The following is a 27,445-nucleotide window of genomic DNA, read 5'->3' as shown; positions in this document are numbered from 1 at the left end:
TTTGTTTCGTCCTTTTCGCCCCTCGTTTTAAAAGCCCTCTGGAGAAAGCAGTAGCTGAACGAGCACAAGCAGCTGAGGTAAAAAAAATCAGCACCCAAGAGAATGAGAGAGGTGAAAGGGGTTCCAAGAAGACTCCACACCCATTTGCACCACTCAGGTGACCCTGACCAGGGGTAGGCAACCTCGGCTCTTTTATGACTCGTGGACTTCAACTCCCAGAATTCCTGAGCCAGCCATGCTGAGGGGAAAGGGAGAGGTTTCCAAGCCATGCTGGCTCAGGAATTCTGGGAGTTGGTCCATGAGTCATGAAGGGGCCATAGTTCCCCCATGCTGGCTCAGGAGTTCTGGGAGTTGAAGTCCACCGGTCATGAGGGGGCCATAGTTCCCCCATGCTGGCTGAGGAATTCTGGGGGTTAAGGTCCATGAGTCATGAGGAGGCCATAGTTCCCCCATACTGACTCAGGAATTCTGGGAGTTGAAGTCCACAGGTTGTAAAGTTGCCATAATTGTTCACCAATGAGCTAGCCCTGGGGTGGACAACCTTGGCTCTTTTATGACTCGTGGACTTCAACTCCCAGAATTCCTGAGCCAGCCATGCTGAGGGGAAAGGGAGAAGTTTCCAAGCCATGCTGGCTCAGGAATTCTGGGAGTTGGTCCATGAGTCATGAAGGGGCCATAGTTCCCCCATACTGACTCAGGAATTATGGGAGTTGAAGTCCACAGGTTGTAAAGTTGCCATAATTGTTCACCAATGAGCTAGCCCTGGGGTGGACAACCTTGGCTCTTTTATGACTCGTGGACTTCAACTCCCAGAATTCCTGAGCCAGCCACGCTGAGGGGAAAGGGAGAGGTTTCCAAGCTGAGCTATGCTGGCTCAGGAATTCTGGGAGTTGGAGTCCACGAGTCATAAAAGAGCCAAGGTTGCTTACCCCTGACATAGACAAACCTCCAAGTGGCCTCAACGACTCTCTAAAAGGATTCAAATGACCAGCTGTCTGCAAGGAGTATAAATCTTTCCTTTCCCCCACCATTCAGTCAGAGCTGAAGAAGCTTCCTGGAGGAGAAGTGAAATGACTTCAAAGAAAAACAAGAAAGTCCAGTTGCCTCTTGAAAAAGCACCTTTGGGCTCAGGGGATTTTTAAAAGCGCTCGTGGCAATTCTGCAAACACAGACTCGCCTTGCAAATTTAAGTCCCAAGACCTGAACAGAATCCCCGATCATTTATACCCAGTAGCCGTAATTGTTCGTATCCCAAACAGATAACCCTTTTATCACGACCACAATTGGAACTGGCACGTCCATCGTTAAGCGAGGTGGTTATTAAATGAGGACGCACCCGAGTTTGCGACCTTTTTTTTTTTTGCTGTGGTCATTAAGGAAATCACACAGCCGTTAAGCAAATCTCGCTTTCCCCCATTGGCTTCCCTTGTCAGAACTGGCTAGGAACGTCGCAAATGGGGATCACGTGATCCTCGGATACGCCAACCGTCATAAAGGCATGCCAGGTGCCAAGCGTCTGAATTCTGATCATGTGAGCCTGGGGATACTGCAGTGCAATAAGTTGCTGTAACTCGCTTTTTTCAGCACCGCTGTATTTTCAAGCGGTCACTAAATGAATGGTCGTAAATGGAGGACCTCCTGTATAGTCGATTAACCTCGATAGGTTTTCTTATCCCTTTTGTTCAGGCAAGGTTCCCCAGCTCTTCTCCCACAATTTACTGGGTCTGCACGAGCAGAGCAAGAGAGACCAGCGCCTGGCGGTGTCCCTTTCCCCACACCGACTATTACCCAGGTAAACCCATCATCGGAACGGTGTCTTTTTCTTAACCCCTTCCTTATTTCTTCAGGATTCATTTAGCTGTGAGAATGGCCACTCTCTTTATCTGGCAGAGGTCTTTAGCAGCCTGGCTGGCTGGAGCTTCAACAGGTTGCTTTCCTTGGCGTCCCTGGTGCTCTCCGAGCTTGGCTGCTTTCTTGCAGACTTTTCATGTCCCAACTAGGAAACGTCACCCGTGCTGCACGGAAGTTCTCTGTTCATAGATAAGTGGCTTGTCCTGTTGGGTGGGTGGTGAAGTCTTGGTGAAGTCCAGACTTCTTAAAGTTGCCAAGGTTGAGAAAGGGACACTACACATCCTCTTTGTGACCTGTTTTCCTTGTTACTTTCTGGGTGCTCCGGGGTATCCGAAGCAGAACATCCAGATTCAGTCACAGTTTTGTTCCATACAGTGTCAACCTTGTGAACTCTCAAACTTCCTCTTTCCGTCATGTATTCAGGATGGACAGTGGTTAATATTTGTATGTTATTTATATGCAAGGGTGTAGGTTTATACATATGTTGTATATAGCATGTTTAAATGTGTTATGTATGTGTACACTTTGAGAGCAAGCAACTAAATTTCATTTTTAACGCGTGCAAATGTGCCCACAGTAGAAAATGACAATAAAGGTTATCTATCTATCTATCTATCTATCATCTACTGTCTATCATCTATCTATCATCTATCTACTATCTGTCTGTCTATCTATCATCTATCAACTGTCTATCTATATATCATCTATCTATCATCTATCAACTATTATCTATCTACTATCTATCTACTATCTATCATCTATCAACTATCTATCATCTATCAACTATCATCTATCAACTGTCTATCTATATATCATCTATCAACTGTATCTATCTATATCTATCATCTGTCTATCAACTATCTGTCTGTCTATCAACTGTCTATCATCTATCAACTATTTATCTATCTATCAACTGTATCTATCAACTGTCTATCTATATATCAACTGTATCTATCAACTGTCTATCTACTTATCTATCTATCTATCTATCTATCTATCTATCTATCTATCTATCTATCTATCTATCTATCTATCTATCTATCTATCTATCTAAAGACTGTGTAGGGCAGTTCTAAAAAGGCAGTCTCGCTTCCCTTCACAAGCATCTCACCTTTCCTTTCCTTCCTTCCTTCCCTCTAGGAAAAACATCACCACCACCAGGATTCCTGACACGAAGGGATGCCAGAAATGTTGCACAGGTGCTTTGAATGCCAATCTCAATGGAGGGTGACAGCCACCACAGTTAACACCACCCTCCTCCCATCAGTTGCCCTGCCTAGCAGCCTATGCAGCATATTCTCCTCCTTTTCTTGCAGCCAGGAATGCCCAGAACAATTGCCACTTTCTCTGTGGAGCATTAGAGGCGGGGGTGATTCTATTGCAATGGTATGAACCCATGCAGAAATTCATGCTGGTCAAGGTAAGAGCTCTGCCAGAGGCAGCATCTCCTGGCCTGGGTCAAGGTGGGCATCCCAAGGAAGAGACAGCCAGGTTGTGTTGGCTAGCTGGCTAGGTCACACTGTTTGTAATTTAGTGCATTGGGTGCAATTGCCAAGGCGGACTTAGGCTGGTGTCAACCAGGGGAGAACACCGCTGTTCCCACCACAGGCATTCTCTCTGAAGGTCTCTCACTGATTTATTATTGAAACTATTTTTGGATGCCAGGGTTTTCCCGTTCTGCAGGATATTTATGCTTTTTGAGCAATAATTGAAAACATGCTCCCTTTTGCACTGGTGAGACCACATCTGCAATACTGCGTCCAGTTTTGGCCATCATAATACTAAAAAAAAAAAAAGATGTTGAGATTCTAGAAAGAGTACAGAGAAGAGCAGCAAGGATGATTGGGCGGCTGGAGGCTAAACTGTACGAAGAACGGTTGCAGGAATTGGGTATGTCTGGTTTAAGGAAGAGGACTAGGGGAGACATGATAGCCATCTTCCAGAATCTCAGGGGCTGCCCCAAAGAAGAGGGAGTCAAGCTATTCTCCAAAGCACCTGAGGGCAGGACAAGAAGCAATGGATGGAAACTTATGAAGGAGAAAAGCAACCTAGAACTAAGGAGAAATTTCCTGACAAGTTAGAACAATTAACCAGGGGAACAACCTGCCTCCAGAAGTTGTGAATCCTCCAACACTGGAAGTTTTTAAGAAGAGACTGGGACAACGTAGAATGGATAGGTTCTTCTGTTGAGGACTTACCTGCATGACTTTGGTTTCCTAGTCTGCTCTACTTTGAAAGGTTGACAGGTGGCTATTAGTTCAAGTACTCCCCTTGGCAAATAACACTTTTGAGGGCATCAACCTCATTCAGGAAATCCTTTTCTTCTCCTTTGACAGTACTTCGATTTTCCTCTGCCTTCTGTGCTGCCCATCTTCGAGATGCTAATAACCCCTGACGAGGAATATCCGGTGGTCTGCATTGGGGTCAGCAAGGGCCCCCCAGGACAGGCCGTGCAGTTCCAAGTCATTAACCTCAATTCCTTAACCTCCTGGTTTATCAGCGACAAAAGTGGTGAGTATCCTGGAAGCATCCTGATCTCCTTTCCTCCTCCCCCCCCCAAGTACTAGTTGAATCCCAGGATGAGTTCCAGGTCATCCGATGGTTCATTTGACCCTAGAGGGCTGCGTCTTGTGTATCGGCTGTTGCGTGTTGTTTATGATGGACAATAATGAGGTAGAACTTGCTATCTTTCAGTGGGAAGGTCATACCAGCTCATTTGTTCTTGGTCTATTCAAAAGGCCACCTTCTCCACTAGGTTGAAGACCTTCCAGAAGGCACTTTTAAGGATCAAAGGCAGACCTCAAATTAATACCAAGCCATAGTTCTCAATAATGAATCTGTTTGTCCACAGAGCCTTCCTGCTGTGGCTTCGTCCAGGTGACTCAGTTGGATAACAAGTCGGTGATGGTTCTGATGGACGGTAAGTAGAAACCAGGTAGCCTTTGGTTTGTCAGGACTGTGAGGAGGGACCGTTCATGCTGCGGCCAATCTGTTTTTGGTTTGTTTCCCAGGATGCATCCAATTTGTCAGCCTCCGGGGGGTGCTGCTTGGATCCCCACCGAAACTCACCTTTGACGTAGCGGTTGAGTCAGTCGGTGAGTTCCTTTTCTCCACCCTGTTCAGTACTTTCCTCCTCTTCCGGTTGCATCCTCCCCGTCACCTAATGCTCCTTTCGGGTCTTAGAGGAAGTACAGATTGACATCTCCAGGGCAGTTCTGACCTTGATGGAGAAAGAGATCTAATCTAACCGTCTTCTCCACCAAATGCTGCCTGTGGATTCTCTGGTTGTTGTGATTTGTGCTTGTGGCGCGTTTGCTGGCTTGTCTGTCAGGAGTACTGAGAGATGTGTCAGGTTCCAACAACTAGATCCACACTTGCAGAGTTCAACCTAACTACTTTATTATGTTCTGCCTGTAATACAGGACTCTTCCCCCCCCCCCAATGGCAGTCTCCTTCCTCTTGGGAACAAATAGATAAGGCTCCAAGGAACTTCAGGAGGGTCAGTTAGCAATTTTATGGTTGCGCAATGACTCCAGGCTATCTGCATGCTTGATTCCTCCTCCCTGCCAGGCTGGGTGGCTTCTCAATGATGGAACCGATCTTGCTTTGGGTTAAGGTGGAGTCACACTTTACTTTGAGGGATGCTAGGCCACTGTTGAAGGATTCACTTCCCATTTCTCTTTGCGGAGAGGCGTGTCCGATGCTCGAGCAGTTTTTGTGAAACGGAGAGTAAGTCACGGTGGCAGGACCTGACCTTCTTCGCTTCTTCTGTCTCCAGCACTGGTGCAGAACTGCGTGCACGCGTTTTGGTGCCATGGTGTGCAGACACGGCCCCTTGGACCAGGGCAGGTAAAGAAGGAGCAGCTGTGTTTCCAACATGGTGTGGTCAGTTCTCTTGAGATTTTATGCCGCAGATGGTGGTGGGAGAAGAGCCCAAGATAACCCCTTCGTAGTATTCTCCAACAATGAGGGCATCTCATTTATCTCGTTTCTGATTTGTGGGTGGAAGTTCAACAATCCTTATTGCCTCCACTAGAGTCATCCATAACCTTTCATCTTGATCCGATGTTGCTTCTCAGGTAGCACAGAAACTGCAGGATCAACAGTGGACCTTCCGCCTACTGAGACCCTCCAGGTTTGAAGACCTTCCACCATCTCTGTGCTTCTCCTGTCCATGCAACTTGCTCCACCCTGTTGTGGCCTGCAGAACTTGGTCACTCCTCCTAACTTCCTTGTGTGGGTCCTGTACTAAGTGGGGCTCCTTTTTTTTGGTTCTTTGGGACCACCTTCTTCATCCTGTGGTCTCCATTGTCCCCAACCTTCTCAGCTAGCATGGCCATCCCGCAACCATAGAATATCCTCCTCCAGGGTGCCCACCTGATTCTGGTCTTTCTCTTCTCCTTTCTTGCCAGCACCATTGTATTAGAGACGCGGCCAGTGAATAACCCACATTCCACCAGCAATCTTTACGTGCCCGAATGACGACGGTCCCACCTCAACCTGTAGGTTGCCCAGACTGACAATCTCCCACCCTCCGAAACTGATTCCTCAAAGAAGAACAAGTGATGGGGAAGAGGACTCTCTGTCAGATGCTTCAGGAAGCTGGCAAGACAGGACTGGAAGTGGGAAATTGCCTAGCCCAACCCCTCAGCAGCTTCACCCTGGAGCAGCAAGGGGCATCAATGCCCTGGTTTTATGCTTCTCTTTACGCGCCATTCAGCCTCAGTAAACAGTATGTTCAGTTTTTCGTTCCTCTGAAAGATTTATCTCGGTGTGCACGTGTGTATACGTTAATGCGTCCAAGAGCAGTGTCCAGGATGTGGCTAAGCTGTGTATGGCCGGATCCTGCTAGTGGATCAGTTCTTGGGCAACCAACGCATCAGATACACCCTGCCCGAGTATGGATTATCTCCAGCCTGTTGTGGGTGTCCCATCACTGGAGGTTTTCAAGAAGGGACAGGACAGCCATTGGTCTGAAATGGCATAGGGTTCTCCTGTTTGAGCAAGGGGTTGGACTAGATGACCTCCAAGGTCCCTTCCAGCTCTGTTATTCTGTTCAATCTCTTCTTAGTCAAGGTTCTGTGCTCACACACCCCTTACAAAGCGGGTGTGTGTGTGTGTGTGTGTCTCTATTCATCCAAGCCATGATGGCTTGGTATCATGTGATATCCCAAGCTGGTGTTTGTTCCTATTTGCAGTGGACAGACACCAATAAAATGCACGGCAATTCCCAAAAGCAGACTCACAAAAAAGGCAGAATGAACAGCAACAGGAAAAAAACGAAAAGGAAAAACAGCTTCGCAATTTCTTGGCTCTGCAGAAGGATGATGCCAACTCAAGGGGGGTTGCAGCAGTCTATGGTTTTATTGGCAGAGAACCAAGCTGGACGGGAGAACCACCGGGGGAGTGGGAGTGTCTGCATCTCCACAACAGACCTGGCTTCAAATGTTCAGTAGGCTGGCCATTAAATTGGGGACGGCAAGGGGTCTGTTCTATTCAACAGCTCGAGGGGCTGTGGATGCCAGGGCCTCCCCCCACCCCAAATCACACACACATCTGGCTAGATGGGGTGGGATTTTGGGTGCCTTCACAAATCCAGATGGGACCACTGGTGCAAGAGAAGATCCCACCCCACACACCCCCTACGTATAAGCTTCACAAGTAAGATGGAGCCTATGGGGAGGATTAAGTGCAAGGGTTATTCAAGTCACAGAGGGGGGGGGGGACAGAGGATGGAGGGGGCTGCATTGTCTGTGTCGGACTAGAACACCCGACTAGGCCTGGTGACTGAAATCAGCAACAAATTTGCCCCAACTTCTCCACACACCCATCTCGCCATGGGACAACTCGCTGCGGGACGAGAGTTAAACTAATACCAAAGAAACGGTGGACTAGAATCCTGAAAGATACCAAAGGAGGGACAGAATGACATGTGAATGACAAACATGACAGGATATCTTTTTTATTCCTTTTAAATGATTAGATTGAAACGTTTAAACTGCCCTGCGGGTAAGTTATCCCGGGGCGAGTTGTCCCATTCCGTTCTCCTGACGGATCCGGAAGAGTAGGTCTTTCCCTGTATAGAGGCCCCTCCCCTCTCCTGGGGGGGGGGGTAAGGGCCAATAAAAGGCACTTGAAACTGGGTGGGGGTGGAGTGGAGGGGCTTTAACCTGGAAAGGAAGCCTATTGCATGACCCCCACCACCACGAGGAGACCAGAAAGAGTTGGGAAGAGTTACTGGCCAAATGGGAGGCTGGCTTAGCCCAAGCAGGCTGGGACCCTCCAGGTGTTTTTTTTGGGGAGGGGGGGTTAGAGGGAGACAGAAATACCCATCTCTTCAACCAAGGGGAGGGGGCTTAGCAGCAAGAGGCAGAAAACAGTGGTGATGACTTGAGAGTTGGCGGTGGGGGGATGAGGCAGCTCTCCCAACGCTTGAAATAAAGGGACTCAGCTGGGGTCTCCCACTCTGCTTGGCTGCTTAGCCCCCTTTCTCTGGGGGGGGGGTAGGAAAGGGGGCAAGCGAGGTGGGCCCAGGGTAGCTGCCTTGCCTCCTGCTTTAGCCCGGGGGAGCCTCTAGCTCAGCTGGTCTTCATACTGTTTCCGGAAACAGTCTCCCGCCGGGAAAAAGTCCCAACAGCGCTCTTGGTACATTTTCCAGACATAGGATTCCTGCAAAACGGAGAATACAGCATCTCGTAAAGCGGAGCATCACCCCCCCTTTTTAAAAAAAAATTCAAGTACAAGGAGTCCTCTACTTACAACCATTCGTTTAGTGACCTTAGGAAGCTACAGTGGTGCTGAAAAAAGTAACTTAGGACCCATCCTCGCCCTTATGACCATCACAGCATCTCCAGGGTCACGTGATCCAAGTCTGGGTGCTTGGAAACCGACGTGTATTTATGATGGCTGCAGCATCCCGGTGTGTATGCGTGTGTGTGTGTTGTGTGTGTGACATAATTGCCATTTGCGACCTTCCCTGCCGGCTTCTGACAAGCAAAGTCAATGGGGGAAACCCGGATTCGCTTAACGACCGTGTAATTTTCACTTAACAACCGCAGCAATTTGCTTAACAGCCTTGACAAATAAGGTGGTGTTTTTTTCTTTTAAAAAAAGTGGGATTCCCTTTACAACTGTCTTGCTTAGCAATGGAAATTCTGTCTCAGTCGTGGTTGTAAGCAGAGGACTTACCTGTAATAATTTCATATTTTTTAAAAAAAATACATTTATAGAATAAATAGCTACCCAAAGGGAGGGGGGGGGACAAAAGGTGGGAAGAGGCATAAGGGATGCAGAATAAGATATCCGTAAGCAAGCAAAGGATTTCCCATGGTCCTAACATTTAAAAGTCCTCATTTAATGAAGGAACGATGGAATAAAATGTACAGTTTGTGGCATTGTCTTAAGAAAAGATCTATAAAGCTTTAAAGGTGAATAGTATTGGTATCACCATTACTTGTCAGTACTCATCAAATAATGTGAAGAAAAAGGAAAGGAAAAATAAAGGGGGGGGGGAGAAAACTATTATTAAAACAAATAATTTGAAAAGAAGAAAAATCAAAATAATTGAGTTTTAACTTCCCTCTCCTCCCATCCTTGGGCTCCCTCAGGTTGTCCTCTCACCTGGCCAGTGTGCTCCGTTTCATCCTTATTGATGAGATACATCAGGAAAAACCTATGAGGAGGAAGAAAGCCGGAAAAGAATGACGTGGAAACCTTTTGCAAGGAAAGGAATCGTGACAAGCATCTGCAGGCTATCTTCAGATTTAGAGAAACGTGGGTTGTGCCCAGAGGAATACCACCGAGGGGATGAGAAATACTGCCTCTGGGGAAGTGGAGAAATGAGGAGGGATGGGGAAGAGGAAGTCTCCCCCCCCCCCCTTAGCACCTTTCCTGCAGTTTAACTTGCAGCTCCCTTAAGGGGCTGAAATGGACTGTGAGAATAACCAGCAAATAAGAGAATGGCTAGATAAGAGATATCTGAGTCCCAAACAGGAATGTAATTTGAGAAAGTGTCTTAGACCTGACTGGCAAGATTTTGCTACATCAGGTCAAAATAAAAGTAGCATTAGCATAAATAACACTGGTTTCCTGGTTCCGGGCTACTTCTAAAGGCTGACATGGGTCCCGTGGACTTCACGGTGCTAGGCTACCTTCCCCTATTGCTTAGTTGGGACCTGCCTCTCAGGGTCTTTGAATGCTTTTCTGCTTTCTGAAACTTTCACAGCTACAGAATAAAGCCTAGGAAAACCCTGGCTGTTGCCTTCTCCTCCCCCCTCCCCCCGCCGTCGTCTGCTTACATGTAATTTGCCAGGTTGTGCTCCTCTAACGTGTGGGTCTCAAAGCCGTGGGGCGTCGTGTCAAAATAGTCACTGCCAAGTCCGCAGATGAAACATTTGGTCTGTTGAGGAGAGCAAAGGACAATGAAGAAAACAGCGCAAAAAAAAAAAAAAAGAAAGAAAAGTCACAAAATCTGATGCGATTCTTAACACCTGCTTTCCTTAGCAATGGAAGTTCTCGTCCCAACTCTGGTTGTAAATTGAAATTAAGCCTGTACAGTATTTTCTGTTCATAGGCTGACTTTCCACTGATGAATCCATTCACGGTTTCATTATTCCACCAATTAAAGATATCATCATTACATGTCCCAAAAACAAAGAGGTGAACAACATCTCTCTGGGAACAGAACTTGGACGAAAAGCCTCCAGAAGTTGTGGGGGCTCCAACACTGGAGGTTTTTAAGAAGAGATTGGACAACCGTTTGTCTGGAATGTTTTAGGGCAGACATGTCAAACACAAAGCCCAGGGGCCGGATGTGGCCCGCAAAGTGTTTTCATGTGGCCTATGAAGCCATCCTGGAAACAGTGAGGGAACGGCCCCTGCTGCCTTGGCCCTGGCCCAGGCCGACTGGGAGCCAATGTACAATTTTGTGGTGGCCATCTTAGCACTTGCCCTGGTGGACCATGCCTTGGCACTTGCCCTGGTCCCACCCCCTTCTGCCAGAGACCCTCAGATCTGTCCCACTCCTGCCCAGGCCCCCACAGGCACCCTTGATGTAGAACTGGCCACGCCCAGCCAGTAGGCCACACCCACCCCATCCACGCCCACCCAGTAGACTACACCCACTCCATCCACGCCCACCCAGTAGGCTGCACCCACTCTGGCCACACCCACTCGGCCCCCTGAGTGCAATTGCAATGCTGATGCGGTCCTCAGTGAAATTGAGTTTGACACCCCTGTTTTGGGGGGTTGGACTAGAAGACCTCTAAGGTTCCTCCCAGCTCTAATATTCTGTGATTCCATTCTGTTAAAAACGACAGCGATACAGCCTACCTCCATGTCCTCCTTCACTTGCTCCTGTTGGTCTCTCAGCTCCCCAAAGGCATCAATGATCAAACCTGGGAAAATGGAGAAAGAAATCCGGAAGTACTAAATTGTACTAATTTAAATACGAGACAGTAAATACCAAGCGGAAAAGAGAGGAAATATTTAATGTAATAGTTTGAGACCTGTACTAAAAGCCGCCACGTTGCTTTTCAAATATTTAAATGTAAAACTAAAAAAAAAATCAATAAAATTTTCTTTAAAAAAAAAAAAGAAGAAGCCCAGAAGTCAAAGAAAAAAGAAAAACCGAGATTTAAGCAAAGCCAAGGAACATTTCCTGACAACTGCTACCCTCTACAAAAGCCAAGGTGATTAGTCATGTTCCGTCACTGGAAGAGACATCCTGAAGATGCTCAAAGACATCCTCGTTTCAAAAACAGAAGATATCCCAACGGCTCATCGTTGGCATCAGGAAGCGATTCGGTTCCCGCAAATATTGGTTAGAATTACGGAAGTAGATAAGAGACACTGTGATACAGCAAAGACTTGTGAAGGGATACAGGCCCGCCCATCTCACCTTGGATGATAGCCAACAAGATGACAATGACAAAGAAAAAGAAGGTGATATCAAAAATCACGCGGTAGAGCTCATATGCATCTCCGGCTGGATCTTCAATCTCATCACCGATGCCGCCACCAGCTCTCACACCAACATACATGTGGAAGAGGTAACACTGTTGGGAAGAGAGTAGAAAGCATCCAGATTGAGGACACAGGGCAGAAGTTCTCAGCCTTCCCAACTCTGGTGCCTCCAGATGTCCAGGAGAACGACGGTCTAGGACAGGGGTCTCCAAACTTGGCAACTTTAAGACTTGTGGACTTCAACTCCCAGAATTCCTCAGCCAGCCAGGGCTGTCTGAGGAATTCTGGGAGTTGAAGTCCACAAGTCTTAAAGTTACCAAGTTTGAAGACCACTGGTCTGGGAAGTCTTGTTGTCTCTCACCGTCATCATATCATCACATTTCATGTCGGGTTCATCCTCGTCCTCACTCTTGTTGTAGAACTTGCGGAAGAAGTTGAAGGCCACCACAGTGTAAAGGTAGACAACCACTGCCAACAACCCCACGGTCATCATCAGCTGGAGAAAGAAGGCACAGGTGCAGGAGATGGTCAACTGAGTAGCAGGAAAGAACAGCTTTTTTTTTTTTTAATGGAGTAGACAGGACAGGATTCTCGTCCAACCCAACTGACCTGTTTGCCATTGTGGGTGACAGAGGACAGGATGGTCCGCAATGTCTTGACGCCCATGGCAATGTCCAGAAGATGGCAAGCGAAGAAGAAGTTGTTGTAATGGCCAAGCACGGACATCACCATGTACCAGAAGAGATACAGGAAGGACTGAAGTGGGAAGGAGAGAAAGAAGAATAACTGGATGGAGAGCAAGTGAACATGTCCTTGAGGATAGGAGAGAGGCGAAAGTAGTGCTAACATCTTCTGGCATTAAACTTTAGTTTAACAACACTGATGTCAAGATCCAAGAACATTGTGAAGTTACGTCTTAGTTTCTTCACTGACAGACAGAATCTTGCCAGACTAAAGCAACTATCTCCATAACTTTAGATGTATTCTGTGAACTGCTAGGGATTGGCTGTCTTAGCCGTCTCCCTCCTTACAAGACATTCCCAACTCTGTTGCCTCTTTGCCCTCTGGGGAAAAGCCCCTCCAGACTATGAGTTGTCTTCAACTTACAACAGTTCATTCAGTGACCGTTCCAAGTTACAACAGCACTGAAATAAGTGAATTATGGCCGTTTTTCACCCTTAGCGACCCTTGCAGCATTGTCACAGGATCAAAATTTAGATGCTTGACCACTGGCACGCATTTATTTGTAAATATCCTTTTTGCGACCTTTGGACAAACCAAGTCAATGGAGGATGCCATATTCACTTAACAATAGTGATACTAGCTTAGCAAATGCAATGATTCATTTAACAACTGTGGCAAGAAAAATGGGGCAAAACTGACTTAAATGGTCTCACTTAGCAACGTAAATTCTGGGCTCAGTTGTGGCTATAAATCTAGGACTGCTTGTACGTTCCACTACATCTGCGGATGTGTTACTGAGTTGGTGTTGACTCTTAAGAATCAAAAGGACAGAATTTCTCCAGGATAAAAGGAGTATCAGTATATTTATTTTAGTAGTGAATTGCTCTGCCTTGGGGTGAAGTCTTCTTACTTACGTTATTCGTGAGGATGACACCAAGTTTCCAGATCTTGTATTTAATGTCAATGGAACTAGCCCTGAGAGAGAAAGAGAGAAAGCAAAGTATTTGGGGCTATCTATGTGCAGACTCACCCCTCCCATGTTGGCCAATGCCTGCTAAACACAGTTTAGATGTCAATAGCTAACAGAACCAACATTTGTCAAACAAGTGAGTGGCATGAATGGCCATTATGTGTGGTTGTGTCCCTTTTCAAATGCATTTTTAGAGGCGGATTCACCATTTCATGGGCGAAAAGAGCTGGTGCGTCATTGTGTGTGTGTGTGTCCTGCTTTGTGTGAATAATAATAATAATTTGTATTACATCGATTTGAACAATTCAGGGCTAGTAAACCTTTCTTTTTTTTCTTTCTTTCTTTAAAAAAAGAGATAATTCAGAGGTTACATTTCCAGGATATAAGAAGCGGTTTATTTTTTTTTAAAAAATAAAAATTAATAAAATATAAAAACGATAATTACAAATAAATACATGAATTAAAAAGAAAGCAAAAAAACAAACAAACTCAAAGGGTCGATTCAATGGGCCACCAGCTCTTATTTTTCTGCCATCAGATTTCTATTTGACGTAAATGGGGAGGGGGGGGTCATGACTTACATTTTCAACCAGTCGCTTTTCACCTTCCAGAGTAACACAAAAAACTGCAGTGTTTTTAAAAGAACACATTTTAAAAAGAAGGAAGTTCTAATAAAATCCTTTAATAAAGTCCTCAATGATGGCTACACAATAGTAAAAGCATGGACACCTCTTAGGCCAGGAACCTACTTATACGCTTCTTCGATAATGTGTCAAAAGGTGTCATAGCTGCTAAGGAAACTCTGAATTGCAACTTAGATGACTCCTTTTGTCTATCTACCTGTTGGGGATGACAATGCCAATCTGAGCATTACCGTGTTTCCCCAAAACAAGATCCAACCGGAAAATAAGCCCCAGTTAAGATGGTCAGCCAGACGGAGGCATTTAGTACCGTATTTCCCTGAATATAAAACCTAACTGTAAAATAAGCCCTAATGCAGAGGTCTCAAACCTTGGCAACTTTAAGACTTGTGGACTTCACAATTAATTATATAGTTGGATAAGTTTATTTAGAATTTGTTTGTTTATTTGTAACCCTGTAACCAGCTCTGGGAAGTTGGGGGGGGGAGGGAGGGGGTTATTTTAGGGGGGGATATTGTTAAAAACTTGTATAAAACTTTTCAATAAAAAAAAAAAGACTTGTGGACTTCAACTCCCAAAATTCCCCAGCCAGAAACGCTGGGCAGGGAATTCTGGGAGTTGAAGTCCACAAGTCTTAAAGTTGCCAAGATTGGAGACCCCTGCCCTAATGCATCTTTTAGAGCAAAAATTAGTACAATTAGTCTTATTTTCAGGGAAACGTGGGGTATCTGCTACCCCACATCCATATCTCTGCCCTCCTGTTTTGCCCGTCTTTCTCACCAAGCCAGGAACGACGTGTCCGGCTCTGATTTTTTCTCATTGTGTGCCGAGATTTCCAGGCTGGCCAAATTGATTCCCAAAAGTTCTGCGATCCTTTCTCGCCCGTAGATGTCACCATATTTGTCGAGCACCTGGAGAGGTAGGAAAACGGCAATTGTGCATAATTATACATTTTTAAAGATGCTCCTCGACTTACCACCATCATTGGGACTGGGACTATCCCAGCTAATCGCTGGGGTCATTAAGTGACTCATTCCCAATGGTGTGACCTTCATTTACTCTGGTCGTTAAACTAATTGCATGGTTGTTAAGCCAAGCTGGCTTCCCCAATTAATAAGGATCACATGACCCTGGGACACTACAACCGTCGTAAATACGTGTCAGTTGCCAAGCGCCCACGTTCTGATCATGTGACCGCAGGGATGCTGCAATGGCTATAAGTGTGAGGACGACACTTTTTCGGCAGCATTGTAACTTTATCATTAAACATAGTCGTAAGTTGAGGACTCCCTGTACAGATAGATTCTCTTAGTTTCTTGGCACCCACCAGATTCTCCCTAATTCCTCTGGAAAGACCTGCAGGCAATCTTACCTTTCTTTTGATGAACTTATCCCAGTAATTGCTCGGGAAGGACCTGGCGGAGACAGAAAAAATGGGAGCAATTTTTAAAAAGCCATCAGGAATATGATCACCTTGTCCCACATCCATCCTTCTGTTTTGCTAGGGATCCCTTTCAATCCCCTTGCAATGTCCATCCCAGCCTCTCCCTGCTTTTATTTTGAACTGATTTTGCCATGAGTTCAGGTCCTGCCTTAGCCATGAAAGGCACGCTGCTCAGGAATTCTGGGAGTTGAAGTCCCCAGATCGTAAAGGGCCACAGTTGCCCACCCCTGGCCTAGGCCCAGAAACAGCACACCATCCAGCCATATGCAACTACAAACAGTTCAAATTGGCCAATAAAGAAATCTTATCAAGAGAAGGACAGAACGTGGAGACAGAGTCAAGAGAGGAATTAGCCTGATGTCATTAAGTTCCCATAAATGGTCTGTCCAACCCCTCTGGATTTCGCTAGTGCCAATTTAATGCTGACCATTAGTTGTCTAGTGCTTGTATATACCATGTTTCCCTGAAAATAAAACCCAACCGGAAAATAAGCTCTAGCCCAGCGGTTCTCAACCTGTGGGTCGGGACCCCATTTGGATCCGCCATTTTTTCCCCCCTTTTCCTTAGCTGTGCTACTCCCTTTTATTATATTGGCTTTTGAAAGCCAATAGAATAGACTCTCTTGAACAGAGTCTAATTCTATTGGCTTTCAAAAGCCAATAGGAATTGTCCAGGCTGTCTCTGCCCTGCTGAGCCCGCCAAAAGTCCCATTCTGCAAACGGTGCTGCACCAGTTGAGTAGTCCTCGACTTACGACCGGTTGAGTAGTCCTCGACTTACAACCGGTTGGGGGTCGCGGCATTAAAAAGGTTGAGAACCACTGCCCTAGCATGATTTTTCACGACACTCGTAATATAAACCCCACCCCAAAATAAGCCCCCGTTAAGATTGTCAGCCAGACAGACGCATTTAGTACTGTATTTCTCCAAATATAAGCCCTACCTGGAAAATATGCCCTAATGCGAATTTTGGAGCAATAATGAATATAAGACCCGATCTTATTTTCGGGGAAATGGTAGGTATGAGCAATAAATCAGCTTCACTTGGAGCTTAACGTGTGTTCCAGATTCTTTGTGCCTGGCATACTTCCGCCCTTTGCAATTTTAGCTGAATTACACCATAAACTCAGAAGTGACTGGGACTGCCACGGCTTGAGGAGAGGGGACACTCCAGAGGCCATCCATACCCCTTCCCCTTCCTTCCTTCACTCACGGAGCATTGAGCACCAGACGATCCCACTGGCCTTTGATGTCATCATCCTCCGGTTGCTCGGTGATGTAGACTCCGCTAAACTCCAACTTACGGGCCAGCTCCTTCTCGCGCTTGAAGATGACCAAGGGCACCTTGAGACAGTTGTAGCCGATGATACAGAGGAAGGCCACCAGAGTGTGAACGATGGACAGGAACTGCAAGGCGGGCTGCATGTAGCCCGTGCTCTCCTCCAGGAAGAAGTAGACCACGCTGTCTTCCTCATCCTCGTCCCCATTGCCGTTGCCGTCCCCGCTGCCGCCGTTGTCATCTCCGCCAAAGCCGGAGCCTGCACCAGATCCGGCATCCAGATCGCCTTCAAGACCAGAGCCCTCAAATTCTTCCTCGCCAGGTGGCGTGTCTGACACCTAGGAAATGGAAATCATAATAGGCTGGAGAAACTCAGAGAGAAGAAACCAAGATGAGGATCTAAAGGAGAAAAAGCTAAGGTCCAGGTCTACAATCCTGGCTTTTCTCTAACTTTGGTCTTCTGCTTAAGAGGATTATGACCACTTATATCCCACTTATATGCCTATTCCTCTGCCCCAACCTACTACCATATTCTTCTGGATCTCAGAATGCTTTGCTAGAAATGACTAGACCAAGGGCATCCAACTTTGGCAACTTTAAGACCTGTGGATCTCAACTCCCAGAATTCCTCAGCCAGCCATGCTGGCTGAGGAATTCTGGGAGTTGAAGTCCACAGGTCTTAAAGTTGCCCTGGTTGGACGTGGATTAAACTCTTGCTCACTCTGGACCGTCTCAACTGTTTCCCCAACTACTCAGGAAGCCCTGATAATGGTGTTCCTGCATCTGGACTCCCAAGAATCAAGTCCCATCAACCCACAAATCTGTTTAATAATAATAACAACAACAACAACAACAACAATAAAGTTGGAAGGGACCTTGGAGGTCATCTAGTCCAACCCCCTGCCTTTACCTTATAGAAAAGCAAGATGAAGTTGATGGCAAAGGCCAGGAAGAGGGCAAGAAAGCGCAGATTGTAGAAATTCCTGGACAGGTAATTCTGAAAGGATGAGAAGAGAAGGTGAAATGTAACGTGATGGGTGGTTCTGCTTCAGAAACGCAAACGTTTTGCAAACAAGTTTCCCAGTCCAAGATGAAACTGGTTCACCTCTTTAAGTTCATCTTAACTCCTTGGCTGCTGTTTTTGCTTTTTAGGTGGTGAGTCCTACTTTAAGAGCAATCGATCTTAATCCTGCCCCGCGCGCCGCTGTGATTGTTTCAGTCTCAATATTAAATGGAACTAGAGGTAGTCCTGGACACGCGACCACAACTGAGTCCCAAGACAGTTGTTAAAGGAGTTGTGCCCCCTTTTATGACCTTTTTTGCCATGGTCGCTAAGCAAATCACTGCAGCTATTAAACAAAGCAGATGGATATGAAGCAAATCAGGATTCCCCCCCCCCCATTGACCTTGCTTGTTGGAAGCCGGCTGGAAAGGTTATAAGCGGTGTTCACATGACTCTGGGACATTGCAAGTGTCATAAGTACAAGTCAGTTGCCAAGCCTCTGAATTTCGATCACGTGACCAGAGGGAGGCTGCAACGGTCGTAAGGGTGAAAACCGGTCATAAGTTCCTTTCTTTCTTTCAGCGCTGTTGTCATTTTGAACATCGCTATACCTAGGGTTGCAAGCTGAGGACTAGCTGTAGTGAAATAAATGTAGTAAGACGCCTTTCATCCTTGGAGGTATTCTGCCCCCATGGTTCCTAAGCGCCAACACTGAATCAACGGCACATCAGCAGATGTGTTGGGACAGAGTTTGGGGAGGGGCTTTTTTCCCAGGGGTCAAAGATAGTCGTAAGCTGAAGGCCACCTGGTGGTTGAAGAGCCCATAGGGTGGCTATTAGAATAGAACAGAGCTGGAAGGGACCTTGGAGGTCTTCTACTCCAGCCCCCTGCTCAAGCAGGAGAACCTATACCAGGGGTAGGCAACCTTGGCTCTTTTATGACTCGTGGACTTCAACTCCCAGAATTCCTGAGCCCGCATGGCTCAGCTTGGAAACCTCTCCCTTTCCCCTCAGCGTGGCTGGCTCAGGAATTCTGGGAGTTGAAGTCCTCCCATCGTCAAGTGGCCAAGGATGAGAAACACTAAGTCTAGACCAGGGGTAGGCAACCTTGGCTCTTTTATGACTCGTGGACTTCAACTCCCAGAATTCCTGAGCCAGCCACGCTGAGGAGAAAGAGAGAGGTTTCCATGCTGAGCCATGCTGGGCTCAGGAATTCTGGGAGTTGAAGTCCACCAGTCATAAAAGAGCCAAGGTTGCCCACTCCTGGCCTAGGCCTGTATTTCTCAACCTTGGCCACTCGGAGATGGGTGGACTTCAACTCCCAGAATTCCTGAGCCAGCATGGCTCAGCTTGGAAACCTCTCCCTTTCCCCTCAGCATGGCTGGCTCAGGAATTCTGGGAGTTGAAGTCCACGAGTCATAAAAGAGCCAAAATTGCCTACCCCTGACCTAGACCTTCTCAGACATTATTAGACCAGACACAGCTACTTTCCTCTGATGTCTGGTCTCCATAGGTCTAGCTGTGGTATTTAAGGGTCAGGGTTTGGTCTCCGTTCCATCAACATGGCTTTGCGCCAAGAACCAAGAAGGGGAGATTAGAGAGGTGGCTGATGCCCCAAGTATCATGGTACTCAGATGCCCCAGGAAGGTCACCGAGATGTTTCTGCTCAAAATCAGGAGGTCATACATTTCCTTATCTTCTGAAGTAGTGTTCCTCCACCTTGGCAAGTTTAAGATGGGTGGACTTCAACTCCCAGAATCCCCTAGCCAGCTATGCTGAAGTCCACCCATTGTACACTTGCCAAGGTGGAGGAACACAGTTCTACAGCACACCACAAAATTCAATCCCAAGGAGACCTTACCAGGAATTTGATCCTCTGGATCTCCAACTCATTCCAAAACTCTGAGCCTCTCTGTTCCTCTTCTTTCTTCTCCGACCGCTGGGACACCTTCTTCTTCTTCTTCTTCTCCTCCTCCTCCTCCTCAGCTGCTGTTGGTGGTAGTGGCTCTTCCTCCTTGTGTTCTTTCTCCTCCTCTTTCTTCTCCTCTTCTTCCTTTGCAGCCTTCTCCCCGTTTTCTGCACTAGACGTGGTGGGGAGGGCACAGAAAACACGTTGCAGATTAATCACACACACACCCTTCCCAGACCCTATGCCCACTCCCAATAATCCTTAGGGCGTTTCTGTTCCAGACACCAAGATTGTCAGCTGCCTTTCTCCACAAACGGAGCCAAGAATGGTTCCTATTTGGAGGCTTACATGGAGGCAGGTCTGACACAGATTTCCTTGGCTGATCCGTTTCATTCATCTGGCTTCATTCTGCCATTGGCTTGGGCGTCGTAACTGCGCTAATCTCCCAGGCTCAATCCCAGCAAATCGTCCTCAATTTACGACCCCAACCTTCTGCTGCTCAGCGAGGCAATGGCTAAGTGGGTTTTGCCCCATTTTACGACCTTTCTCGACACGACGGTTAAGTAAATCAATGCAGTGACTCTGGCTTCTTCCCCATTGACTTTGCTCGTCGGAAAGTCACAAAATGGGGTCACGTGACCCCAGGATATGGCAACGGTCGTACGTACGAGCCAGTTTGCCAAGCGTCCCAACTTTGATCATGTGACCCTAGGGATGATGCAACTGTTGTAAAAGTGAGAAGTGGGTCATTCATCCCTTTGTTTTTCAGTGGCACTGTAACGTCAAACGATTGCTAAATGACTGGTTGTAAGGACTACCGATAGTTAGTGTGATGCTGTTAGGCAGGAGACTTTAAGAGTGGTAGACTTCAACGCCCAGACCTCCTCAGCCAGCTGAGGAATTCTGGGAATTGAAGTCCACCAGTCTTAAAGTCACCAAGTTTGCAGACCCCTGCTTTAGGCACTGAAACTCTCTGCCTCATGAATTTTTTCTAGGGGGTTCTGATGAACTCAGCAACCACAGATAAACCTCCGACGCCACTCAACTCAGCTTTCTCTGATTCTGTTGGGGGCTCCTCAATCTTCTCCAGCTCCGGATGTGGTTCCTCCTCCCCTGCCTCTCCTTCCACCTGGAGAAGTCACAAGAAGAACCATCAGTAAATTGGATCCAAGGGAAGAAACGAAAGGGAGGGACGTGACAAAGAAAGGAAAAATATTACAGGATTTCAAGAGGGACGTCACTCAGTACTAGAATGATATCCTGTAGCTTTTTTTTTATTAAAAAGTTTTACAAAAATTACAAAATATACCCCCAAACCCACCCACCCTACCCCCCTCCCCTACTTCCCAGAGCTGAATACAGGGTAACAAATATAATAATCATAATCTAACCAACATTAACCAACTATATAGATAAACAAATATAATGCGCTTTAACTCCCCTTTAACACAGAATAAACAATTTGCAAATAAACTTGATCATATAAACAAATTAAAATCCTAATTCATAAACAATACAATAAAAATTTCACTATAATAAACTATTAATAATAACAACACTAATAATATTCTAAAATTTATTCATAAAGTAAATGGAACTTTTTAATCCCATATTTATTCTGAATATAATCTATCCATCTTCTCCAAACCGAAATAGGTATCCTGTAGCTTGAAGAAGTAAACTATGGATGATTAGGGGACCGGAGGCTCAAAACATAGGCAGAACACTTGTCTAGTTTAATGAAATTAGGATAGCAGTGTTCCAATATTTTGAAGGGCTGCCACAAAGACAAGGGGGGTCAACCTATTCTCCAAATCATCTGGGGGCAGGACGAGAAGCCATGGTTGGAAACTGATCAAGAAGCAACCTGGAACTAAGGAGAAACTTCCTGACAGTGAGAACAATTAACCAATGGAACAGCTTGCCTTCAAAAGTTGTGGGGGCTGCATCACTGGGAGTTTTAAGAAGAGATTGGAGAGCCATTTGTCCAAAATAGTATAGAGTCTCTTGCTTGAGCAAGAGGTTGGACTAGATGACCTCCAAGCTCCCTTCCAACTCTGTTATTCTGTTATTCCCCAACCTCCCTGCAGACTGAAAGGACAAACTACAGCCCTACATTTGACATATGAAGGGTCTGAGCGGCTTGCCATCATCTCTAGAACTGGACACATATCCAGTCACTTGGCTTTTTATTTCACAAGACCCTGCTTATTGGCCCAGGTTAAGGGCTGCTCTTAGGCCCACATTGCCTAAACATGGTTTCTTTCCGCCTTTCCTTTTCCTCCTTGGTCCATACTGGACCTTCCCTGCAACTCCCACCCCCTCAAGCCCCAATCGTACCAATTTCCTCTTGAGAATGGGTGTCCCTTCAGGTGTGGGAGGTTCCACTGGGGTGGTGTCCCCCATATCTCCAAGCCCACCAGGTGCATCTGGGGCCATTGGACGGAAATGCTCTTTCTTTGGATCTACTCCAAAACCTTCTCCACCTTCCACAGATGCTTCTTCCTTGCCGGGCTCCACAATCTTCAGTTCTTCTTCTTCCGTCACCTGCTCATCTTCCTCAGAAGGAGCAACATCGCCATGAACCTCATCCTGAGTTGGATCGGGCATGCTAGCCAGCAGTTCGGTCACCGTGAGCTTCTTGGCCTCCTCCACCAAGCTGCCCCCAAAGAGTGTGCTCCAGATGAGCAGGAAGAAGCCTTTGAGGATGCTGTAGAAGAAGACAAGGATGCCCATCAAGATGGTGTAAAGGAAGGTGGCCACTCCCACGGCCATTTCTTTGACCGTCATCTTCTTGACTTTGCGGAACTGTCGACGGACGTTGCGATATGTGAACATGCGGAAGAAGTTCAGGATGCTCTCCAGGAACTCCCCAAACACCGAAGATGCCTCTGAAGGGGCGGATGCCTTCTCAGCTTCCCCACTTTCGATGCTTTCTGCTTCCTCCTCTTCCTCTTCCTCCCCCCCTCCTTCCTCCTCTGAAATCTGGGATGCAATCTGCATCTCAAAGATGGTGTCCTCACAGAAGTTGATGAAGAGCTCCATCTTCTCCGACTCCCCCCCTTCGTTGACCACATCAAAGATGAACTGTCTCTTGGACTCCTTGACCTGGGGCATCTCCCACTGGGTCTTATTGGTCTCACTGATCTCAAAGTAGATGCGCTCAATGCGTTTGCTGGCGCCCATGATCTCAATGCGGCCCAGGTAGGGATTAAAGTAGTTGAGGATGCATTCGGCCAGTTCCAGGAAGGTCTTCAGGCGGGCATCATGAGGCATGTGCTCTGAGAGGTTTGTCAGCAGCACAGCGATATTGAAGCCAATGTCTTTGGCGGGCTCCTGGAAACGGTTGGCAAACTCTTCATAGTCTATCATCTCATTCTCATCGGCTTCTGAGCAGGAGAGAAGGAACTGGATCTCTGACGGCGTGTACTGCTTCTGACTGTCCATGGCCTTCTGGAAGTCCTTCTTGGAGATGAGGCCCCGTGGATCTGTGATGTAATCCCGGAAGGCATCAGAAACCACAATGTCCTTCAGTTTCAAGAACATGTCGAAGAACTTGAGGATCATCTCCACGTTGCTGGAGGACTCCACCAACATGTCCACCATCTGCCGAGCGATGGTGCCATGCACCACATTTCCTGAGTAGATACACCAAGGACACACATTATACTTTGACAACGAGACTGAACGCAGAAGACAGATAAGTAAGTTATGTTAGCAGGGATATTATGTTCCTCCATCAAGAGATAGGGTATGTTAAGTCGTACCGAGATGGCTTTGTATCTTTGGTAGACAACACAATTACACAATGTCGTAACTGTCCCAAAGGTGCTTTGTCAAAAGGCAACTGGACTTTCTTTGTTTTTCCTTGAAGACATTTTGCTTCTTATCCAAGAAGCGTCTTCTCATCTCATCTTCTCTTCTCTTCCAAGAAGCTTCTTATTATTTATTATTTTATTTTAAAAATTTATAAGCCGCCCCACTCCCGAAGGACTCTGGGCGGCTAACAATAAAAAACACATAAAACATAACAAAACAACAGTACAAAGACAATCATCCAGGGATATGTATGATTGTAGAACTGAAGAAGCTTCTTGGATGAGAAGCAAAATGTCTTCTAGGAAAAACACAGTCCAGTTGCCTCTTGAAAAAGCATCTTTAGGACAACCGTGACCTGGATGACTGAGAATCTCCACAGACAATGTCACAATTGTGTCACTGAGTCAAGATATACCAAGGATACAGGTGATGGCAGTGCTCCTTTCTCCTGGCAGAGCCTCGTCTGCCTTAGTAAATAATTTTTATCTACTCATTGCTATCTTTGCTCTGCTTTAGTAAATATTTTTTTTCTACTCATTGCTTCAAGTTCTCCAACCTGGAAAAATAGGACCCAATTTGCAGACATGGTCTAAGAATGAAACTGCACGACTCACATAACCAGAGAGCCAGTTTGGTCTAGTGGTTAAGACACCAGGCTAGGAAGCGAGAAATCATGAGTTCAAGTCCTACCTTAGCCATGGCCTAAGACAAGGGTCTCCAAACTTGGAAACTTTAAGATTTAGGGATTGACTTTGGCAGACTTTGGGCCAATCACCAGGAGACTGGGAGTTCTAGTCCCACCACAGCCATGAAAGCCAGCTGGGTGTCTTTGAGCCAACCACTCTTTCAGCCCAACCCACCTCATAGGGTTGTGTTGTGCAGAAAATAGGAGGAGAAAGATGTGTTGGACATTGTCATGGTCTTAAGGCAAGGATCAGCTATAGCAGTGTTTCCCAACCTTGGTCGATTGAAGATGTGTGGACTTCAACTCCCAGAATTCTGGGGGTTGAAGTCCACACATCTCCAAGTGGCCAGGATTGGGAAACACTGAGCTATAGCTAGCATCAGCCTTCAGATTTTGGGCCAGGACCTAGTCAGAGTCCAGCTGGAGATGCTAGAAACTGAGCGTAAGGCCCTATAAGCCAGGAGGTTCTGCCCTTTAGAAGCCAACATGGAGCCCAGAGATTCCTCCAGAGGGTTGTCACCTTCCAGCAGAGAAAGCAGCATCACCACCATGTCCTTTTGAAGGTCCAACAACTCCTTCAGAAGCCCAATTTGGCTAGAATCCTGGAAGAACAAGCAAGTGTAAGATACAGAATGCCACGAGAACGGGGACATATTTCTCTGGTGTGCCCTGAGGCCTCTTTGAAACACACCTCCTCAGGGACCCCTGGGCCTTCTTCACTTACAGTCCTTCAGGCATCAGTAGTCTAATGGTCACCCACACCAGTTGGCTTCCTGCTAGCGCAACGGTTCTCAACCTGTGGGTTGGGACCCCATTTGGGGTCAAACGACCATTTCACGGGGGTCGCCAAACAACGCAGTCCGCCATTTTCTTTTCCCCTTTTCCTTAGCTGTGCTACTCCCTTTTATTCTATTGGCTTTTGAAAGCCAATAGAATAGACTCTCTTCAACAGAGTCTAATTCTATTGGCTTTCAAAAGCCAATAGGAATTGTCCAGGCTGTCTCTGCTCTGCTGAGCCCGCCAAAAGTCCCATTCTGCAAACAGTGCTGCACCAGTCGAGCAGTCCTCGACTTACGACCGGTTGAATAGTCCTCGACTTACAACCGGTTGGGGGTCGCGGCATTAAAAAGGTTGAGAACCACTGTGCTAGCACCATCAAAACTGCAATCACCGACAGGTGTGACGGTCGTGTGAATCAATGGGTAAAGGTGCTGACTTGTGCTCTAAATCCCTCTGGGGTCCCACAGCATGTGGAAACTAAGTCTAGAGCAGGGGTAGGCAACCTCGGCTCTTTTATGACTCATGGACTTCAACTCCCAGAATTCCTGAGTCAGCTCTGCTCTAGAGGGAAGTTTGGGATCAAAAGTCAGTTTGGGTCAGCGACTTTCAACCACAGCCAATTTAAGATGTGTGGACTTCATCTCCCAGAATTCCCGGGGCAGAATTCTGGGAGATACAAGTCCACATATCTTAAAGCGACTTGAGGTTGAGAAACATTGGTTTAGATATATGCAACCTGACCAGTTACGGTCCCCGTGTGCTGCACGTAGAAAGAAAAACAACCAGATGACCTTCAGATGTCTCTTTCCCGAAGCGTCCCGTTCTCTTTGGAGGATGTCAACTGGGAACTAACCCCCAATACATATACGGGGGTGCATTTCTTCCTCTGAACAGGTGCTGGCTTCCTTACCTCAGGGTAGGATTCACTCCGAAAATGCTCCTCATGGGCAGCGCAACAAAGAGACAGTTTGGTGAGGGAAAGAGATCATTGTGGAAAGATTTCTCCTTGGTGAAGTTGTCCCAACGCTTATTCCCACCCTCGTGCTCTGAGGAAGCTGGGATGGGGTTCATCCAGACCACCTTCGCCATCCTGCTCTGACAATGACTTGGAGAAACCTTCTCCAGTCTGAATTGTCTTCAGCTGGCCTCCTCGGTCTCCCCCAATTATGCCCCCATCGCCACTGCAATCAAGCCCCTCCACCTGGCTTTTGGTTGTCCTCTTCTTCTCCTCCCCTTGTGTCCCTGCCCTCACCCGCCAGTGCCTGCAAATGAGCTTGGATGGGAGGGATGAGCCAGCAAGCCCAAGCGTTGGTCAAGCATGGAGCCTTCAACCACCTCCCGATAGATGGAGGAGACAGAAACACAGAAAGGACACAGCAGAAAGGGAAAGCTGGATGAGGAATGAGAAGCAGCCACCGCAAAATGGACCAGATCAAACATGCTGTTCCTCCACATTAAGTCAATGGAGTAAGAGGCACCTGGCACTTCCGTGGAAGACAAAATTTGTAAGTCAGGATGGAATTGTGGGGTCCTGGGTGCTCTCTGAGCTGGCTGGTTTTCTTGCAGACGTTTCATGACCCAACTAGGGAACAACATCAGTGTTAGAAGGGAGTGGGAGCTGCTCTCTGTTGATATACAAATGGCTTGCCCTATCAATGTTGGTGGGGGTGTTCTTGGCGGCTCTCTGATTAGGCTGCTTACTGTTTGTCTGTCTGTGTTGATAGTTCCTCCTAACAAGTTCCTTTAATCCTATCAAGGCACTACCGAGAGAGCGAACCCCCTTCTAGCACTGATGACATTACCTAGTTGGGTCATGAAACGTCTGCAAGGAAATAACCAAGCTCGGGGAGCATCAAGGACCCCACAGTTAAGATTTTAAGGGGTGTGGGATAAAAAGTAAAGGCTGCCTTGGGCTGAACTTGACTTTTGAGTAACCATACAGACACAGCTGGGCCTCTTCAATATACCAATTCAGCCCACAGGTCTGAGACTGACTTACTAGTTTACAAGCTAGTACCAATTATGCTCACGTTCCGGGAAATCAGCCAAAGCTTTATTCATAGAGACCAGCGTTTTTCAAACTTGGCTACCTTTGCATTTATAGACAAAAGCACAAAATTAAGAGCCACAAATGGGTGGCCACAAAAAAAAAAAAAATGGGTTGATCTACCCTTTGGGCTGAACCCAGCCGGTTCCTGTAACTACAAAACCTTGAACTAGAAAAATCAGCACCTACCCAAGACGAAATGATGTAGAAGCCCATCAGATTCTACAGACTGTAAAGTCCAGCTTTGGAGCTGCTTGGCTGAAGAATTAGTTTTGTTTCCCGTCAACTACAATCTGTCTGTCACCTCTATGCACGCAAAGTGATTTAGGACGATTTAAATCCGGACCTGGTCAACAGGATAGGCCAGGAAGGC

General features: G+C 46.7%; 2 protein-coding genes across 14 annotated transcripts in view; one reads left to right on the top strand and one right to left on the bottom strand.

Annotated features, from left to right (window-relative positions):
• MAP4K1 (mitogen-activated protein kinase kinase kinase kinase 1) overlaps nt 1-6,615 on the top strand; it is a 33,647-nt gene extending 27,032 nt beyond the window's left edge. For both annotated transcript variants that reach the window (XM_039369235.1, XM_039369234.1), the window contains 9 exons: nt 1,687-1,792; nt 2,992-3,050; nt 3,168-3,271; nt 4,188-4,362; nt 4,703-4,771; nt 4,863-4,946; nt 5,630-5,700; nt 5,931-5,986; nt 6,264-6,615. In XM_039369235.1, coding sequence (XP_039225169.1) covers nt 1,687-1,792; nt 2,992-3,050; nt 3,168-3,271; nt 4,188-4,362; nt 4,703-4,771; nt 4,863-4,946; nt 5,630-5,700; nt 5,931-5,986; nt 6,264-6,333 — 794 coding nt within the window. In that variant the 3' untranslated portion in view covers nt 6,334-6,615. The remainder of the gene's footprint in view (nt 1-1,686; nt 1,793-2,991; nt 3,051-3,167; nt 3,272-4,187; nt 4,363-4,702; nt 4,772-4,862; nt 4,947-5,629; nt 5,701-5,930; nt 5,987-6,263) is intronic.
• A 581-nt stretch (nt 6,616-7,196) lies between these two features.
• RYR1 (ryanodine receptor 1) overlaps nt 7,197-27,445 on the bottom strand; it is a 123,074-nt gene continuing 102,825 nt past the window's right edge. For all 12 annotated transcript variants that reach the window (XM_039369222.1, XM_039369227.1, XM_039369226.1 and 9 more), the window contains 16 exons: nt 24,766-24,847; nt 22,082-23,379; nt 20,788-20,870; nt 19,694-19,913; nt 17,741-17,827; nt 16,765-17,168; nt 15,482-15,524; nt 14,890-15,020; nt 13,413-13,473; nt 12,424-12,570; nt 12,176-12,310; nt 11,750-11,906; nt 11,182-11,246; nt 10,149-10,249; nt 9,472-9,523; nt 7,197-8,520 (listed from right to left, as the gene is read on the bottom strand). In XM_039369222.1, coding sequence (XP_039225156.1) covers nt 8,425-8,520; nt 9,472-9,523; nt 10,149-10,249; nt 11,182-11,246; nt 11,750-11,906; nt 12,176-12,310; nt 12,424-12,570; nt 13,413-13,473; nt 14,890-15,020; nt 15,482-15,524; nt 16,765-17,168; nt 17,741-17,827; nt 19,694-19,913; nt 20,788-20,870; nt 22,082-23,379; nt 24,766-24,847 — 3,162 coding nt within the window. In that variant the 3' untranslated portion in view covers nt 7,197-8,424. The remainder of the gene's footprint in view (nt 8,521-9,471; nt 9,524-10,148; nt 10,250-11,181; nt 11,247-11,749; nt 11,907-12,175; nt 12,311-12,423; nt 12,571-13,412; nt 13,474-14,889; nt 15,021-15,481; nt 15,525-16,764; nt 17,169-17,740; nt 17,828-19,693; nt 19,914-20,787; nt 20,871-22,081; nt 23,380-24,765; nt 24,848-27,445) is intronic.

This window comes from Crotalus tigris, unplaced genomic scaffold (genome assembly GCF_016545835.1).
Source record: "Crotalus tigris isolate CLP2741 ecotype Arizona unplaced genomic scaffold, ASM1654583v1 scf7180000020990.9691751010:1144802, whole genome shotgun sequence".
NCBI classification, from domain to species: domain Eukaryota; kingdom Metazoa; phylum Chordata; class Lepidosauria; order Squamata; family Viperidae; genus Crotalus; species Crotalus tigris.
Note: the sequence above shows the minus strand (reverse complement) of the source record. Positions and strands in the feature narration are given on the sequence as shown.